Source organism: Myotis myotis, unplaced genomic scaffold, assembly GCF_014108235.1.
Source record: "Myotis myotis isolate mMyoMyo1 unplaced genomic scaffold, mMyoMyo1.p scaffold_m19_p_18, whole genome shotgun sequence".
Taxonomy (NCBI): domain Eukaryota; kingdom Metazoa; phylum Chordata; class Mammalia; order Chiroptera; family Vespertilionidae; genus Myotis; species Myotis myotis.
The window spans coordinates 25,869,637-25,884,712 of record NW_023416322.1 but is presented as its reverse complement, the minus strand read 5'-3'; the positions used below and the strand labels follow the sequence as shown (position 1 = coordinate 25,884,712).

Sequence of the window (15,076 nt, the reverse complement as noted above, 5' to 3'; positions counted from 1 at the left end):
GGGCGGTCGACCAATTGCGAGGCCTCGCACCCGGATATGATTGCCGGTTCTGAAATCAAGTTCTGAGAAGGAGCGGCGCTCCGCATGTGGCAGGGGCTGTGGGCGCGGAGTCCAGGGCGAAGGCGTTACGTTCTGCGTCTCGCGCGTGCGGTTCACATGTAAGGGTCCTTCCTTTGGGTTTTGAATGGGGAAGAGATCAACGTGGCTGCTTGTCTGTGGAAAGGAAGCCCATTGAAGTGTCCCGGAGCGGAGCCAGCGTGAGGGAAAGCCCCTCCGTTGGTACCTCCCTTACACCGGGTGGGACAGTCTGGAAGACGCAGCTGCGGAGTGGAAGTATGAATCTCTTACCTAAGAGCTCCAAGGAGTTTGGCTCCGTTGACTATTGGGAGAAGTTCTTCCAGCAGCGCGGAAAGAAAGCTTTCGAGTGGTATGGAACTTACCTGGAACTGTGCGGGGTGCTGCACAAATACATGAAGCCCCGGGAAAAGGTAAGCGCGGCCTTGCCGCTGAGAGAGAGAGAGAGAGAGAGAGAGAGAGAGAGGGAGAGGAAGTGGGAGAGGGAGAGGGAGAGAGGATGAATGAGAATGAATGTGTATGTGCGCGTGTGTTCGTTCGGGAAGGTGGGAACTGCCTTCCAGGTTATCCTGCACACGGTAAACAGGGACAGGCGTGGGAGCCCTAATTGGGCCCATAATTTCAGGATTTCATGCATCATTCTGGCTGAAAGGCAGTTAAAAATATTCTTTTAAAGGTTTGAGATAAAAGACTTCCCGCCCCAGCTCATTCTTCGATGAATAACCCCATTGGAAGAGTCGCTTCTTTTAGTAACTCCACCTAGATGTGGCCTCCTGGAGAATAAAGTGTGCGTTTCTGTCACAGCATCTTTGTGGAGAAGGCACTAGCCCTGTTTCACTGATACACAAGTCTGTTATCCAGTAATTGTAGCGGGGCCCACTGAATTTCAGGCAGCGTGCTCAGCCCTTACGCTAACAGAGCACTAAGATAGAATGCCCTGGGCACATTCCCGAAGAGAAAAGTGGTAAGTACAGTAAGAGGAGTTTTGACAGAGGCGGGCTTGTACTGAGTGGAGGTAGGGAAGGGAGGGGGGTAGAGAGCTTTAAGGAAGTTTTAAGCACCAAGCCTTGTGCTGTGTGTGTGTGCGTGTGTGTGTTTGATAGTTGAATTCTCATAATAAACTCTGTGAGGTGCGTGGTGTACACACATTATACAGATGGATAAATGAGGCTCTGAGGTCCTAAGATCTTACATGTAGTAAGTGGCCACATGGAAGTTTAAACTCTGGCCCATCAAGCTCCAAAGTTCAGGCACTTCTCATTGTGTATTCCATGCTTTTCCAGTGATGGTGACATCCGGGCAGTATTTTGAAGGATTGATGGGAGGTTGCTGCACAGAGCAGGAGGCAACAACTTGTGTATTTAAGTTCAGCTTCAGAAAATACCAGGATATCATGAGGAGGAGCCAAAGGCATGAGTGGAATAGGATGATGCCAGAACTAGGTTTTCAGCAGTGAAACAGATAGGAGATTTCAACTGTAACTACTTACTGCATTTGGATTCTGTGACTTCCTACCAGTTCTTGAGTAAAAAATGCCTGATTCAGAGAAAAGCACAACCATGATTAGTTTGTTTCTGTAATACGGAAAGCCCATTGTCACATAACCTGCATGGCTGTCGCTGAATGTGATTTTCACTAGTGAGTCCTCTAATCAGAGGTGTTTTAAGATGGAGCCTAGAACCAGCTCTGTAACGGTGCTCTCTTCTATGACAACAGCATCTTCCCCTTCTGAAAACATGCAGCGACCAAGGTGAGACTTGATTCCTCAACACATGCGAAGCTCATTCCTTTGCCTTAGTCACCTCCATCCTCTCGGTTTCCCCCCCAGGTGCTGGTGATTGGGTGTGGTAACTCAGAGCTCAGCGAGCAGCTGTACGATGTGGGCTATCAGGATATTGTGAACATTGACATCAGTGAGGTTGTCATCAGGCAAATGAAGGAACGCAATGCCAACCGACGGCCCCAGATGAGCTTCTTGAAGATGGACATGACACAGATGGAGTTTCCTGATGCCTCTTTCCAGGTGGTGCTGGACAAGGGCACCCTGGATGCTGTCCTGACAGATGAGGAGGAGAAGACCCTGCAACAGGTGGACAGGATGCTGGCTGAGGTTGGCCGTGTCCTGCAGGTGGGCGGTCGCTACCTCTGCATCTCCCTGGCTCAGGCTCACGTCCTGAAGAAAGCAGTGGGTCACTTCTCCAGGGAGGGGTGGATGGTCAGGGTGCATCAGGTGGCCAGCAGCCAGGACCAGGTGTTGGAAGCAGAGCCTCGGTTTCCCCTGCCTGTCTTTGCCTTCATCATGACCAAGTTCAGGCCAATCCCTGGCTCTGCCCTTCAGATCCTCGAGCTGTGTGCTCAGGAGCAGGGCAAGCCTGTGCGGCTGGAGAGTGCTGAGCGGCTGGCCGAGGCGGTGCGGGAGCGTCAGCAGTATGCCTGGCTGTGTAGCCAGCTGTACCGCAAGGCCGGGCTGGGGAATGTGTCCCTGGACTTGTGCAATGGGGACACGGGGGAGCCACGCTACACCCTCCACGTGGTGGACAGCCCCACCGTGAAACCATCGCGGGACAATCATTTTGCCATTTTCATCAGTGAGTTGGGATTGGTCCCTCTCTTCCCTGGAAGGGCTGGGCTGGGGCGTTGGTGGATGGGTATGCCTTGGCTGGTTTCATCTTGCAGGGATGGTCCTTTCAGAGGTTAGACTAGCCAAGGCATGAGGGAAAAACAATAGCAGCTCTCCAGCTACCTTAGATTTGAAGCTTATTTCTTCTCATCTTCCATCGCAAAGCCTTGGTGAAGTGGGAGAATGGGGTTGATAAGAAGGAGAGAAGTAATACAGATACATTTAGGCACGTCACACACTGTAGAGATGGTAGTTACTTTGTAACGTCGAGTGGTGGGAGCTGTCCAGTCTCAGGTCTGTAGCCTTTAAGCTGTGGGACCTGGGGAAATTGCTGTGTTTCTCTGCTGAATTAGAGAGACAGTACAGAGCAGTGGCTAAAAAAGGTCAGCTCTGGAACCAGATGATTTGGGTTCCAGTTCTGTCCCAGTCACATCTTGGTGATGTGACATTGGACATGTTATTTGTTTTCTGAGACTCAGTTTCCTCATTCATAAGTGACATCATAACTACCTTGTTTAGTTGTGAGAAGTGTCAAAGCTCTTAGGAAGGTGCCTGGCACATGATAGCTGCTCTTTGGACACTAGTGTTATTATTGAAAGGGGTAAACGATACCAGATTTACTAGTGCATTAATAATGATAAAAAAAAGAGAATATGAGAGAATGCTTTCAAAAATAGAATATTTTAGATAAATGCAAGGTGTCGATATGGTCATGCTGGCCACTTGTTTCCAGATGACTGCGCCATTTTTCCAAGTATTCCATCATTCTACCTGCACCTGTGGGAGCAAACATGTGCCCTGGACTTGAGCATGGAGTCTGGGGCTGGACTGCCTGGGTTTGAGTTCCACCTTTGCCATTTATTAGCTCTGTGACCTTGGGCGAATAATGTAACTTCGGTCTCAGTTTCCTCATTTATACAATGGGACTAATAATACTACCTGCATCCTGGGCTATTGTGAAGATTCTATGTGTTTCTATTTGTTAACTGCTTGGAATAATGCCTGGTATGTAGTAAGTGTTGGCAGTATTGCTATTTTTTCCCTTGCACGCGTGCTCACACTTCTTATTCCCCCTTGGTCCTGCCTCATGTCTGATGGCAGCTTTTCTCTGGGCCTTGTGCTACAGGGACTCGTAGCCCCCCAGTGGGTCACAGTTGGAAGGGATTCTGGGCCTGGGCAGGGCCTGGCTCTCTGCCATGTGGTCATATCGGTAGTGGGCTTGAACACTCTTCCCGGGACTCCCTGTCACCAGGCGCCTGTTTCTAGTCCCCCAGGGTCGGGAGACCGAGTGGCTCTTTGGCATGGAGGAGGGCCGGAAGCAGCTGGCGGCCAGTGCTGGCTTCAGGAGGCTGATCACAGTGGCCCTGCACCGAGGTCAGCAGTATGAAGGCATGGACAGCATCCAGGCCGAGCTATCGGCCAGAGTTATGGAGTTGGCCCCGGCCGGGATGCCCGCCCAGCAGCAGGTAAGGAAGCTCGGACAGCAGCTTTCACAGGTCTCTGGAGAAGTCACACTAGCAGGCGGGAAGGCAGAGGGTGTCCTGAAAGAAGCTAGGGCAGGGTCTGTGACCGTAGTCGGCTCCTGGAGGACATGTCAGCAGCTAAGAGCTGAGTGGGCATCAGTCACATTCCTTTGCCCCAGGCAGTGTGAGGAAGGCCAGCGGTTGCCGATATTGAGACCCACAGGCACATCTGGGTCTGGGGTTGGGGGGTCCTCTCGGACCCACAGAGATGGCACGAAGGAGATGCTCCAGCTCTTGCAGGCTCCAGCTCTTCATTCTGTGAATGACTTGGACTGTGTGTCTATTTCCTCACTTGTGCACAAGACTCTCTTGACCCTTTTGCTGCTTTTTTTTTTTTTAATCTTTATTGTTGAAAGTATTAAATATGTTTCCTTTATTCCCCCAATGACTCCTTCTAGCCCACCCTGCCCCTTTTGCTTCTTAGAGCCATCATTATCTGAGGGTAAATGGGTACTTTCAGGATATGAGCATTGCCGGCCTGGTGTTTTACTGGGAAGGAAACTGGAGGTTTTTTGCCAAAGTGGTGATATGGACTTAACAGTTGACATGGTCTGTCTGATGCCATCCTGGTCCCAAGGCAGGGTAATGGGCAGGTGACTTTATCCTTCTTGACAGAGGGAAAAGCCAAGGTACCTGGAGGCTGGGTGCTATAGTAACAGACCTGAAAAAAGGAATAGGCTCCCGATTCCCAGCCTGGATTCTGCCCAGGAGGCTGACCTGTGCTTACAGGAGAATGTATTGAGTCTTCCTGGTAGACTTGGTCAGTGCCCATCAGAGAGACCCAGCTCCTGTGGGAGGTTCTTTGTGACCTTCTCTCATCAGTGCCTACGTCTCTGCAAAGTCAAGAATCCCTGGTGATTAGTAAATATTCATATAGGTCTTTGAAAAACAACAGATGTAAAGACTGGAAGAGGAAAGAGAAAGGTTTAGGGGAGAAATGTATTTTTCTCTTAATTTTTTTCTCATCCCCTTCTTTCATAATTATGGTCTCTTCTCAAGGGTTCTCTCTGGCTTTGATTGTCCTGGATTGTTGAAAGTGCTTTTGAGGATTAATCTTGAGAAACTCCTATTTTTCTTTGGGGAGAACCAAATGCATTTTATAATGGTTTTGGGGGGATCAGTTAGTTTTCAGAAAGGTAAATTAAGCCTTAATGAGATCAAGTCAAAGGCCCCAGAGAGGAACTGGAACAGAAGGGCACACCTGCGGAGTTCTGCTGCCCAGAACCAAGGCCTGGATTCCTTAGATATACACAGGGAAGGGGTTCTACTTTCTCACGTTTCTCAGCTGAGCTGGTGGTTTGACCACATCTTTGCTGTACCTTCAGGTGCCTTTCCTGTCCGTGGGTGGGGACATCGGGGTGCGGACCATTCAGCACCAAGACCGCAGCCCCTTGAGTGGCGACTACGTCATCGAGGACGTGCAGGGGGATGACAAGTGCTACTTCCGGCGGCTCATCTTTCTCAGCAACAGGAACGTGGTGCAGTCAGAAGCCAGATTGCTGAAGGGTGTGTCTCACAAAGGTGAGGTGTGAGCGGCACATTGGTGGGACCCAAATGGACACGGCGTGGACTCTTGATTTCGGGTGGTCAGAAGGACCTGGGAGCGTGGCCGAGATGTAAGACAGACCTGGGTACCTGTGACCAGAGGCACATGGCCAAGTGGGTTGTCCTCTTAGACCACTTGGGCTCTTAGGGTGTGAGTGGCCATAAGCGGAATAGAGGCCTGTGTTCTGTTCTTGAGCCAAGCCTGGCTGTGAAATGATAAGGAGCAGGGCTAATGGATTACCAAGTAAACGTGATCATCACTTTAATGCCTTTAGTTTAAAAGCCAATTGCTTTATAAGTTCCACATACGTCCGGGTACTAATTCAACAGGGCTCTGTGAGGTGAGCCATTTCTGCTGTCTGAGTGGTACAGTAGAAAGATGATAGGCATTGGAGACAGTCCCGGGTTCAAATCCAGGTACAGTAAGATGATAGGCATTGGAGACAGTCCCGGGTTCAAATCCAGGTACAGTAGAAAGATGATAGGCATTGGAGACAAGCAGTCCCAAGTTCATATCCAGGCGGCACTACCTACTGATTCTGGACCTAATTATTAACTCTTCAGATTCTCATGTGTTCTATCTGCCAGTAATTGGAATTAAAGGGCTGTTATAGGAGCTCATAGAGTAAAAACCCTAGGATAGCAATTGGCATAGAGGAGGTAATTGTAAGTCCTTCCCTACAAGAATTTATGAAGATTCTGTTAGTGGCCTTATATTTCTCGTAGGAGAGGTACCAGGACTCCTAAGTTGAGTTTTCCCAGGCTTTGGGGTATATCTTTACCACTTTCCTTTTCAGACTCTGACATGTAACCAGTTCAAATTCCTGCACATTTAATGCTTGGGTTTGTGAGTGAGATCAAGTCAGCTGCAGCCCACTGCCCCTGGTGCTTTGCTCTCTGAGGACCAGTGGACTAAGCATAGGACTTCATTGTCTCTCTTCATTTAGCCCAGAAGAAGCGGAAAAAGGACAGGAAGAAGCAGTGGCCGGCTGGTACTCCAGAGGAGCCCCCTGCAGCTCCGGGGCAGTCCATCGATAAGAGCTACCTGTGCTGTGAACACCACAAAGCCATGATCGCCGGCCTGGCCTTGCTGAGAAACCCCGAGCTGCTCCTAGGTGAGGGTTGTCACTGCTTCCCACAGGGAGGAGCGTGGGAGATGACAGAGCTAATCAAAGGAGCTGCTTGTGAATAAGAGCAATGATCACAGACCGGCAAAAGCATAAACATTCATATCTTTCTCATTCCCAACCTGCTTCTAAGTTAACGAACATCCAAATAACTTTTTCCTCACATTGAAGTTGTCGTGTTGAAATGGCCATACATGTCGAAGTCTGAAGTTTTTTTCCCACCCATTTATTTAAAAATTAAGGTGTGAAGTACATCCAGGGAGATAGGTAAAGTACACAGATCTTCAGCTGTTCAGTTTGATGAATTCTCACATATTTATATACCCACGTAACCAGATGGAGCCTTTAAAAACCATGTCTCTGGCCCCTGGCTGGTATGGCTCCGTTGGTTGAGCATTGTCCCATGCACCAAAAGGGCACTGGTTCGATTCCTGGTTGGTCAGGGCACATACCTGGGTTGCAGGCTCAATCCCCAGTAGGAGGTGTGCAGGGGGGCAGCTGATCAATGTTTCTGTCTTACATTGATGTTTCTCTCCCCCCCACCCCCAATAAAAACACATTTAAAAAATAAAAATAAATAAAAACCATGTCTCCAGAGAAATGCCTTTGCACTTAAGGAGAAGTTCTGGCTTTTCTGTAATGCATTATATGTTTCTAGCTTGAATTCCTACTTAAAAACCCATACTACAGGCAGTGCAGTCAGCCTTCTCACTAATGACAGGTTCGGACCTGACCGCAGTGGTGAACACCACATATTTCTGTCTGTGTTAGAGCCGTCCTCACTCACAGTCCCTGTGTGTGTCCGTTGGCCCATTGTGGCGTTGATCTATGTGGAATCCACTGCCTTTTGATCATGAACCAGGTGTTGGCCATTGTAGACCCCCATTTTGTAGAGGGGTCCAATAAGGCTTATGGTGGGGACTCTTGGTGACGAGTGCTTTGGGATTTTTAAGGGGCTACAATAACACACTGGTCATCTTCTGGATTTGTAAAGAGAAGGATTGTGAGGCCAGGATTGAGTTTTCAGATGTCAAATTAACTCCTAAATTTTGGGATGAGACAGGGAGGCCAGACCCCTAAATCTGGTATCCCCTGGGCAGAGCCAACAATTTCACTCCCTCTTTTGCCCTCCTGAGGCTGGTACCAAACTTTCCAGTGAGCTGATGGTAAAATGATGCTTTCTTCCTATATTACAGAAACCCCGCTGGCTTTGTTGGTGGTAGGCCTGGGCGGGGGCAGCCTCCCCCTCTTTGTCCACGACCATTTCCCAAAGTCCCATATCGAGGCTGTGGAGATCGACCCGTCCATGTTGGAAGTGGCCACCCAGTGGTTTGGCTTCTCCCAGAGCGACCGGATGAAGGTCCACATTGCAGATGGCCTGGACTATATTACCAGCCTAGCGGGAAGAGAAGGTACTGCTACTGGGGAACTTGGGGGATGTCAAGGGAAGATTGATCCAAGGTTGTCAGGCCTATGAGGGCCTCTAGACTCCATCTCTGAGAGGGTGGCATCAGCACCATCCTAGTCTTTTTCCTGTTGATTTGTTATTTTTTTCAGTAACTACAGAGTGCCAACCGTATGCTTAGTTCTGTGCTAGGGGCTGGGGTCTAGCACAGTGATGGCGAACCTTTTGAGCTCGGCGTGTCAGCATTTTGAAAAACCCTAACTTAACTTTGGTGCCGTGTCACATATAGAAATTTTTTGATATTTGCAACCACAGTAAAACAAAGACGTACATTTTTGATATTTATTTTATATATTTAAATGCCATTTAACAAAGAAAAATCAACCAAAAAAATGAGTTTGCGTGTCACCTCTGACACGCGTGTCATAGGTTCGCCATCACTGGGTACTACGAACTGTTTCCTGACCTGATGGCGCTAACAGACAGTGGGGCTTTTCTTTTGACCCTGCAACATTAACACCTCCTCACCACCTTAAGAAACCTCCAGGATGTAGCTGGGTGAAGAAAGATGAAGAACAGTTGAGGGGTGTGTTGGGAGGTGTTTTTTCTAAAATCAGCTGGAAGTGAAGTCAGAAATAGAGCAAAACAGCATTATGCCAACCACTGGTTCCAAATCTCGGACGTTTGGCAGTGTCTGCACGTGTTGGTTGTCATAACCATTGGGTAGGGGTGCTTCTGGCACCTGGTGGGAGAGACCAAGGATGCTGCTGAACTTCCTACGATGCAAAGCACAGCCACAGAGTGAATTGTCTGACCCCTAATGTCAGTAGTGCCGAGGCTGAAAAGCCCTGAGGCAGAAGCTGCTCAGTGGGGATCCCGACAGCCCTCCAGCTGCTGGGTTTAAGGTTCCATTTGTTCTAATATTTCATATCCCAGACTTAGGACAAAAGTTCTATTCATGTTCTGTAGGAGGTCCCTTGATTCTTCTGCAAGTTCATAGATAGGCTCCTGGTGACATGCTTTCCGGAGCCTGAGTCCCTTGAGGAAAAGTCAGGTTGGTTCAGTCCTAAGTGAACCTGGGCGACTCAGGCCCATATTTCCTGGTCTGCTCGTTCCGTAACTGATGCCTGGTTCTCATTGGACCAGAATCTCTTCCAGTAAGGGTGTGGCAAACCAGAATGACATTTTGGTGCTGGGATGAGTGTATTTGGTGCTGAGATGGACAGATGCTGCCCTAGTTTAACTGCAAACTGACCATATTAAGAGTTTCACAGGTTTCCTCTCTGAGCTAGAGTCATTCTGGGGGCTCAGGCCCAAGATAGCTAATAACATGTGAAGCATTTAAGACAGTACCAGGCATGTGGTAGGTCAGCCCTTAAAGGCTTAGATCCCTGCTTGTCCAGATCAGTGATTCTCAGCTCTGACTGCACTGATAATTACTTGGGGAGCTGAAGAGAAATGCCAGGCCTCCCAGGAGGTTTTCAACTCAGCTGGCCAAGAAAGGAGCCCAGGTTCTGTAGGTATTTAGAAGCTTCCCATGGTGACTCGAATGTTCTGTCAGGATTGACAGCCACTGGGACAGAGAGACTCTTAACCAAGTAAGTGCCCTGCAGAATGGGCTCCAGAAGATGAGACCAGGCCCCGTCTTTAAGGTGGGGTACTCACAGCAGAACCTTGGTGACGATTCCTCTGGATGGTGATGTCAGTGGCACATCCTCCCTGTTGTCCTTCTGGCTCAGCCACCTGCGCCACTACAGGTCACAGGAGAGATGCAGTGTAGGAATGTAAATGGCCATATTTTATCCAACAAAGACACAAAGTTTGCTTCTCTTTCCCAGCACGGCCTCAGTATGACGTGATAATGTTTGACGTGGACAGTAAGGACCCAACACTGGGAATGAGTTGTCCACCCCCAGCATTTGTGGACCAGCCCTTCCTGCAGAAGGTCAAGAGCATCTTGACTCCTGAAGGTATGAGAACAAAAGGTCAGGAAGGGGGGAAGGATGGGTCCTTCAAAAATATTTTTTTTTTATAATGAAAAATGCACATATAAATGTGTAACTTGATCAATCTCCTTCCTCTGAACAACCACTTACCAGCGCTGAACACACAGCATTTCCAGCGCCCCAGATGCCCACCTCTCACCTCCTCTTTGGGATCACCACTCTCGCAACTTCTACCAGCACGCCTTAGTCTTCCCCATTTTTGTTCTATATAAATGCAATAATCATACAGATTGTAGTCTTTAAGTTTCTGTTTTCTTTCACTCAACGCAATGCTTGTGAGATTCATCCATAGTATTGCGTTTCCATTGTTCCTTTCGTTGCTATGTAGTGTCATTGTGTGGCTGTAGCGCTCAGGCTCCCCCTCTGCGCTTGGTAGTTGGGCTGCTTTGCTGTTGGGTGCTTCTGTAAGTAGTGCTGCCATTAACATTCGAACGATGCCTTTTGGTGAAACGTGGGCGGGTCTGTTGGGCATATACTAGTATGTAAGGCTGTAATCGCTGGATGGTAGGTGAAGCGTATGCTCAGCTTTCGCAGATGCTGCCGCCGGTTTTACAAAGTGGTTGTAGTCATTCCCACTCCCACCACCACGGCAACGCTAGCTCCCAGTCACATTCCTCCCACGTGCCCCAGACTAGGCAATATCTTATCTCATCTTCATCACAGCCCATTTCGGATGAGGAAACCGAGGTAAAGAGACCTGCCAAGGTGGCCAGGGTAACAGCTGGGACTCAGCCCAGGTCCTGGCGAAAGCTGGGGCTCTGAGTCATGTGTCTGCGGCCCCCATGTTTTGATTTGGTGTATGGTGCTGTGGTGAACAGAGTTGACTTAGAACCTTAGCTGTTGTAAGGTGACCTTGGCCATCCCTGGCTAGTTAGTACTGCATGGTGTTTGTCAAGAACATAACATCCCTGCGGAGTTGGTACATTCTTTCTTGGGGGTGTTAGTTACTTCTTTCTCAAAGTGATTCTTTGGGAAACTGAGACATGGAGAATGGTGAAACCATTGGTTAGCAGCATAGGAGAGCAAGAAAGTGGGCTGACGTTTCCTCTGGTTTGCATATTTCCCATGCTTTCCTCATTCTGCCTTCTGTGTGCGTATGTTCTCTGCAAGCTGGCTGTCGCTGTTGGTGCTGTCTTAGTCCCCCTCAGCCTCCCCGGGGCAGAAATGGTATTTTCCTCAGAGCTGTACCTTGTCTCCACGTGTCACCAGATGTGCGGTCATTCTGACTCTTTCCTTCCCACCCTACAGGTGTCTTTATCCTCAACCTTGTGTGCCGAGACTTGGGGCTAAAGGACTCAGTGCTGGGTGGGCTCAAGGCGGTGTTCCCCCTCCTGTATGTCCGGCGCATCGAGGGGGAAGTGAACGAGATTCTGTTCTGTCAGCTGCACCCCGAGCGGAAACTTGCCACACCAGAGCTCTTGGACATGGCCCAGGCCTTGGAGCAGACCCTGCGGAAGCCAGGGAGGGGTTGGGATGGCACGTATGTCCTGTCCGATATGCTCAAGACTGTGAAGATTGTGTGATCGCTGGCCTCTCAGCCTCCTGCCTGCCTGACCTTGGGCTCCTGGCCTGCCAGAGATCGACGAAATAGAACCCACAATACTTTTTAAGCCTTGTATTTTTCTTGGTTTCATACTCAGCTGCATGGGACCTTCAGCCTGGTGACGTTGCCTGGAGAGCTGGGAAAATAAAAACATTCTTCCTGTGCTGTCCTCTTCAGTGCCACTGGTTGGTTGCCTTTGCTTCTAATACCGTGCCCTTGGGTAGAATTCAGTGTTGGAGACCCCACCAGTCGCTGATGCCTTAACGAGTGAGCAAGCTCCTTAGGGAAAGGGTCTTCTTTCAAGAAGCTGTTACACCTGAACTGTATTTCCTGCTTCTTTCTCTTTGCCTATTTTTTTTCTCTTCACCCTATACACTATCCAGTCCTCTCATTCCCTACCATCCTTTTGTCCTTTTGGGTGTGGAGAGAACGATTTTCTTTAGGGAAGGAGGTCCCTGATGATGGAGCATAGTATGGACAGTCTGCTGTGATTGCTGGTTTGCCTTTGCTGGATCCTTCTGTCGGTTTGGTAGGAATGATCTCAACTCTGTGCCAGCACACTGAACAGAGTGGGTTCCCCATAAGCACCCTTCTCAGGTTTGATAATTTGCTAGAGCAGCTCACAGAACTCAGGGAAAAGAACAGTTTACCCAGATCACCAGTTTATTATAAAAGGACACAACTCAGGAACAGCCAGATGACAGAGATGCCCAGGGCTAGGTGTGCATAAGGGCTGGGAACTTCCTGCCCTCTGTGGGCACGCCACCCTCCCAGCACCTTGTGTTCACCCACCCGAAAGCTCTCAGAACCCTGTACTCCTGAAATTCTTATGGAGGCTGCACAGTGTAGGCATGATGGATTATTAACTCAATTTCCAGCCCTTCCCTTTCCCAGAGGGTGGGGCCTGTGACTGAAGGCTCCCAGCGTGTAACCATGGCTTGGCCTTTCTGGGTACTCGCTCCCATCCGGGACCCCACCAAGGACCTCATTAGAGCAAAGGATGCTCTTCTCACCCAAGAATCAGAGAAGTTTAGGAGCTCTGGGTCAGGAACTGGGGTCAGAGACGAATGTGCACGTTTTATTCACGCACCTATCTACCCACACGCACCCCAGCTCCTTGCCCTCTGGGTGGAGGACGGTAGGTGAGGGGTCAGCTAGCTGCACTGGTGACTTCCTCTCTGGAGCACGCAGCCCTGCTCCCACTGTAACGGCCTCGGTATACCTCTGAGGACTGTAGCCCAGTAAACCCGAGGTCATCCAGTTTCCGCCCTGGGCCTTGTCTTGCCGTTTGGTTTCTATAAATTTGCTAACAGCTAACTGCTGATAAGAAGTAGAATTCTCACATTGGGTTTTTCTTTTTAATATTCAATAGGATTTTTTTTTTTTTTTTTTTAAAGACTGCTCTGTGCCAGACTCCATGCTCTGTGCTGAGAATAGAAAGAGGAAAGGGCCAGGCCCCCCGATGTTACTGCTGAGCTTGGGAGGCGAATTGCAGCACCTGGATGAGTTACGGAACCACATGTGCTGAGAGTGTGAGGAACGGGTGCGGGGTCAGGCGTTTGCTAAGTCATCTCAGCTCCTCCTTAGAACAGACAGGAAGGTGGCCAGTCTCAGTAAAACCTGCCCCCTTACAGTGATTGAAGGCCTGGACGCAGGTTGTTTTTCTAGCTCAGGTCTGAGCTGGTTCCCATGCTTCCCAGTAGAGGGCACTAGAAACCACATTTAAGTTCTGGGGCAGCTGGAAAATTCCCGATGGGAAAGGGTCTTCTTTCAAAAGGCTGTTTCACCTGAACTGTATTTCCTGCTTTTTTCTCTTTCTTCACTCAATAGTCTACCCAGTCCTCTCATTCCCTGCCACCCTTTTGTCCTTCCCATGGGTGTGGGAAGATCGATTTTCTCTAGGGAAGGAGGTCCCCGATGGTGGAGGCACAGACCCTTTTGCCCCACGTCCCTCATTTTAGAAACAATGTCAGGAAATAAAGCAATGAGATAATGCTCATGGGATTTGAAGGAGCATTAATCTAGGAAGCATATAAGAAATAAAAATTTAACACATGTGCCTCTGGGCCTGGGGTGGCAGGTCAAGCTTTCTGTAAAGATCTAAGTCATTTCTAGCATCGTAAACAGTCGTCACAGGAAAGGTTGGCAAAAATGATTTTTGATCGAAATAATGGATACACACACACATACACATATTAGTAATGCAAGCCTGCCTGTAGTTGGGTTGAAAAGTAGCACCTCCACCCCAAAGAAATATCTATGTCTTAACCCCTGGAATCTGTAAATGTGACTTTACTTGGGGGAAAAAAAAGGATCTTTGCAGGTGTAATTAAGTTAAGGAGCCCAAGATAAAATCATCCTGGATTAAGGCAGCCCTAAATCCAAAGACAGGACCTTGACCGAGGATTCCTGGCCTTCATCATTGCGAGAGAAGCAATTTCTGTTGCTATAAGCCACCTTATTTACAGTAATATTTGTTTCAGTAGTCCAGGAAATGCACACACAGCCTTAAAGGTGCTCAGTCCACAGAGCCAGAGATGGGATGGCCTCTGGGCCACATGCCCCCTCCAGATACCTTCAGTTCAGCCAGAAACACGGGGCAGTGCTCAGTGGAAGGTTAATTTTGCCCCGCTACCTAGGAAGAATTCTGAGTGCTCCACCCAGTGCCCCAGGAACCATGTGGTTGTCCTCTCAGGATGAAAGAACTGTCCTGACTGTGGGAGGCCTTGGGATAACTTCCCCTAAAACTTACAGCCCCCCCCCTGAGTACGGGAGGGGACCTCGGCCTGCAAACCCAGGTGACTTGATCTGTCTGGACTCCTACCTGCGTGTCTTCCGCTCATTGTTGACCAGGAAGCTCCCTTCGGGCAGCGAGCTGGTCAGTCACAGGCTCTCCCCATTGGCCTCCTCTCTCAGGGCTCTTTGTCCTTTATTGCCCGACGTCCAATGTCTTGAAAACCATAGTTTCGTCTGCTTTGTCTTGGATTTCAGTTGTTCCAAGTGAGAAGAGAAAATCTGGTCCCTGTTACTCCGTTTTGTTGAAAATGGAAACCAGGGCACATATTCTAATCTTAATAACCTCATTTTCCCATGAGTATTTTTTAGTCCTATTTTTATTCACATGAGAAAACCTGGGTTTAGTTCTAAGCTAATTAAAGGTAAACCCAGGGTTTAATTCCGGGTGTGTTTCCTTCCCAAGCTTGAGTTCTTGAGTTTGCTGTGCTAGGCTCAG

At 49.0% G+C, this 15,076-nt stretch overlaps 1 protein-coding gene across 3 annotated transcripts; it reads left to right on the top strand.

The window, feature by feature from the left end:
• Positions 1-12,020, top strand: EEF1AKNMT (eEF1A lysine and N-terminal methyltransferase). 3 transcript variants are annotated; one of them, XM_036342759.1, is made up of 8 exons: positions 1-488; positions 1,904-2,663; positions 3,962-4,161; positions 5,544-5,739; positions 6,711-6,878; positions 8,087-8,302; positions 10,134-10,265; positions 10,395-10,527. In XM_036342759.1, exons 1-8 carry the CDS (start codon positions 336-338, stop codon positions 10,511-10,513), a joined length of 1,944 nt encoding a protein of 647 aa, XP_036198652.1. In that variant the 5' UTR covers positions 1-335; the 3' UTR covers positions 10,514-10,527. The 3 variants fall into 3 exon arrangements, with proteins under 3 accessions (XP_036198652.1, XP_036198651.1, XP_036198653.1); XM_036342758.1 differs by lacking the exon at positions 10,395-10,527 and adding an exon at positions 11,550-12,020 and having other exon boundaries at positions 28-488; XM_036342760.1 differs by lacking the exon at positions 10,395-10,527 and adding an exon at positions 11,550-12,020 and having other exon boundaries at positions 356-488; positions 1,359-2,663.
• The last annotated feature ends 3,056 nt before the right edge of the window (positions 12,021-15,076 follow it).

What these genes read in the sequence shown, in the direction of transcription:
- EEF1AKNMT (XM_036342758.1), top strand. Translation starts at nt 336, where the DNA reads ATGAATCTCTTACCTAAGAGCTCCAAGGAGTTTGGCTCCGTTGACTAT. An exon ending in TCATTTTGCCATTTTCATCA is followed by an intron (nt 2,664 to 3,961) that starts GTGAGTTGGGAT and finishes GCCTGTTTCTAG; the next exon opens with TCCCCCAGGGTCGGGAGACC. An exon ending in CAGCCTAGCGGGAAGAGAAG is followed by an intron (nt 8,303 to 10,133) that starts GTACTGCTACTG and finishes TCTCTTTCCCAG; the next exon opens with CACGGCCTCAGTATGACGTG.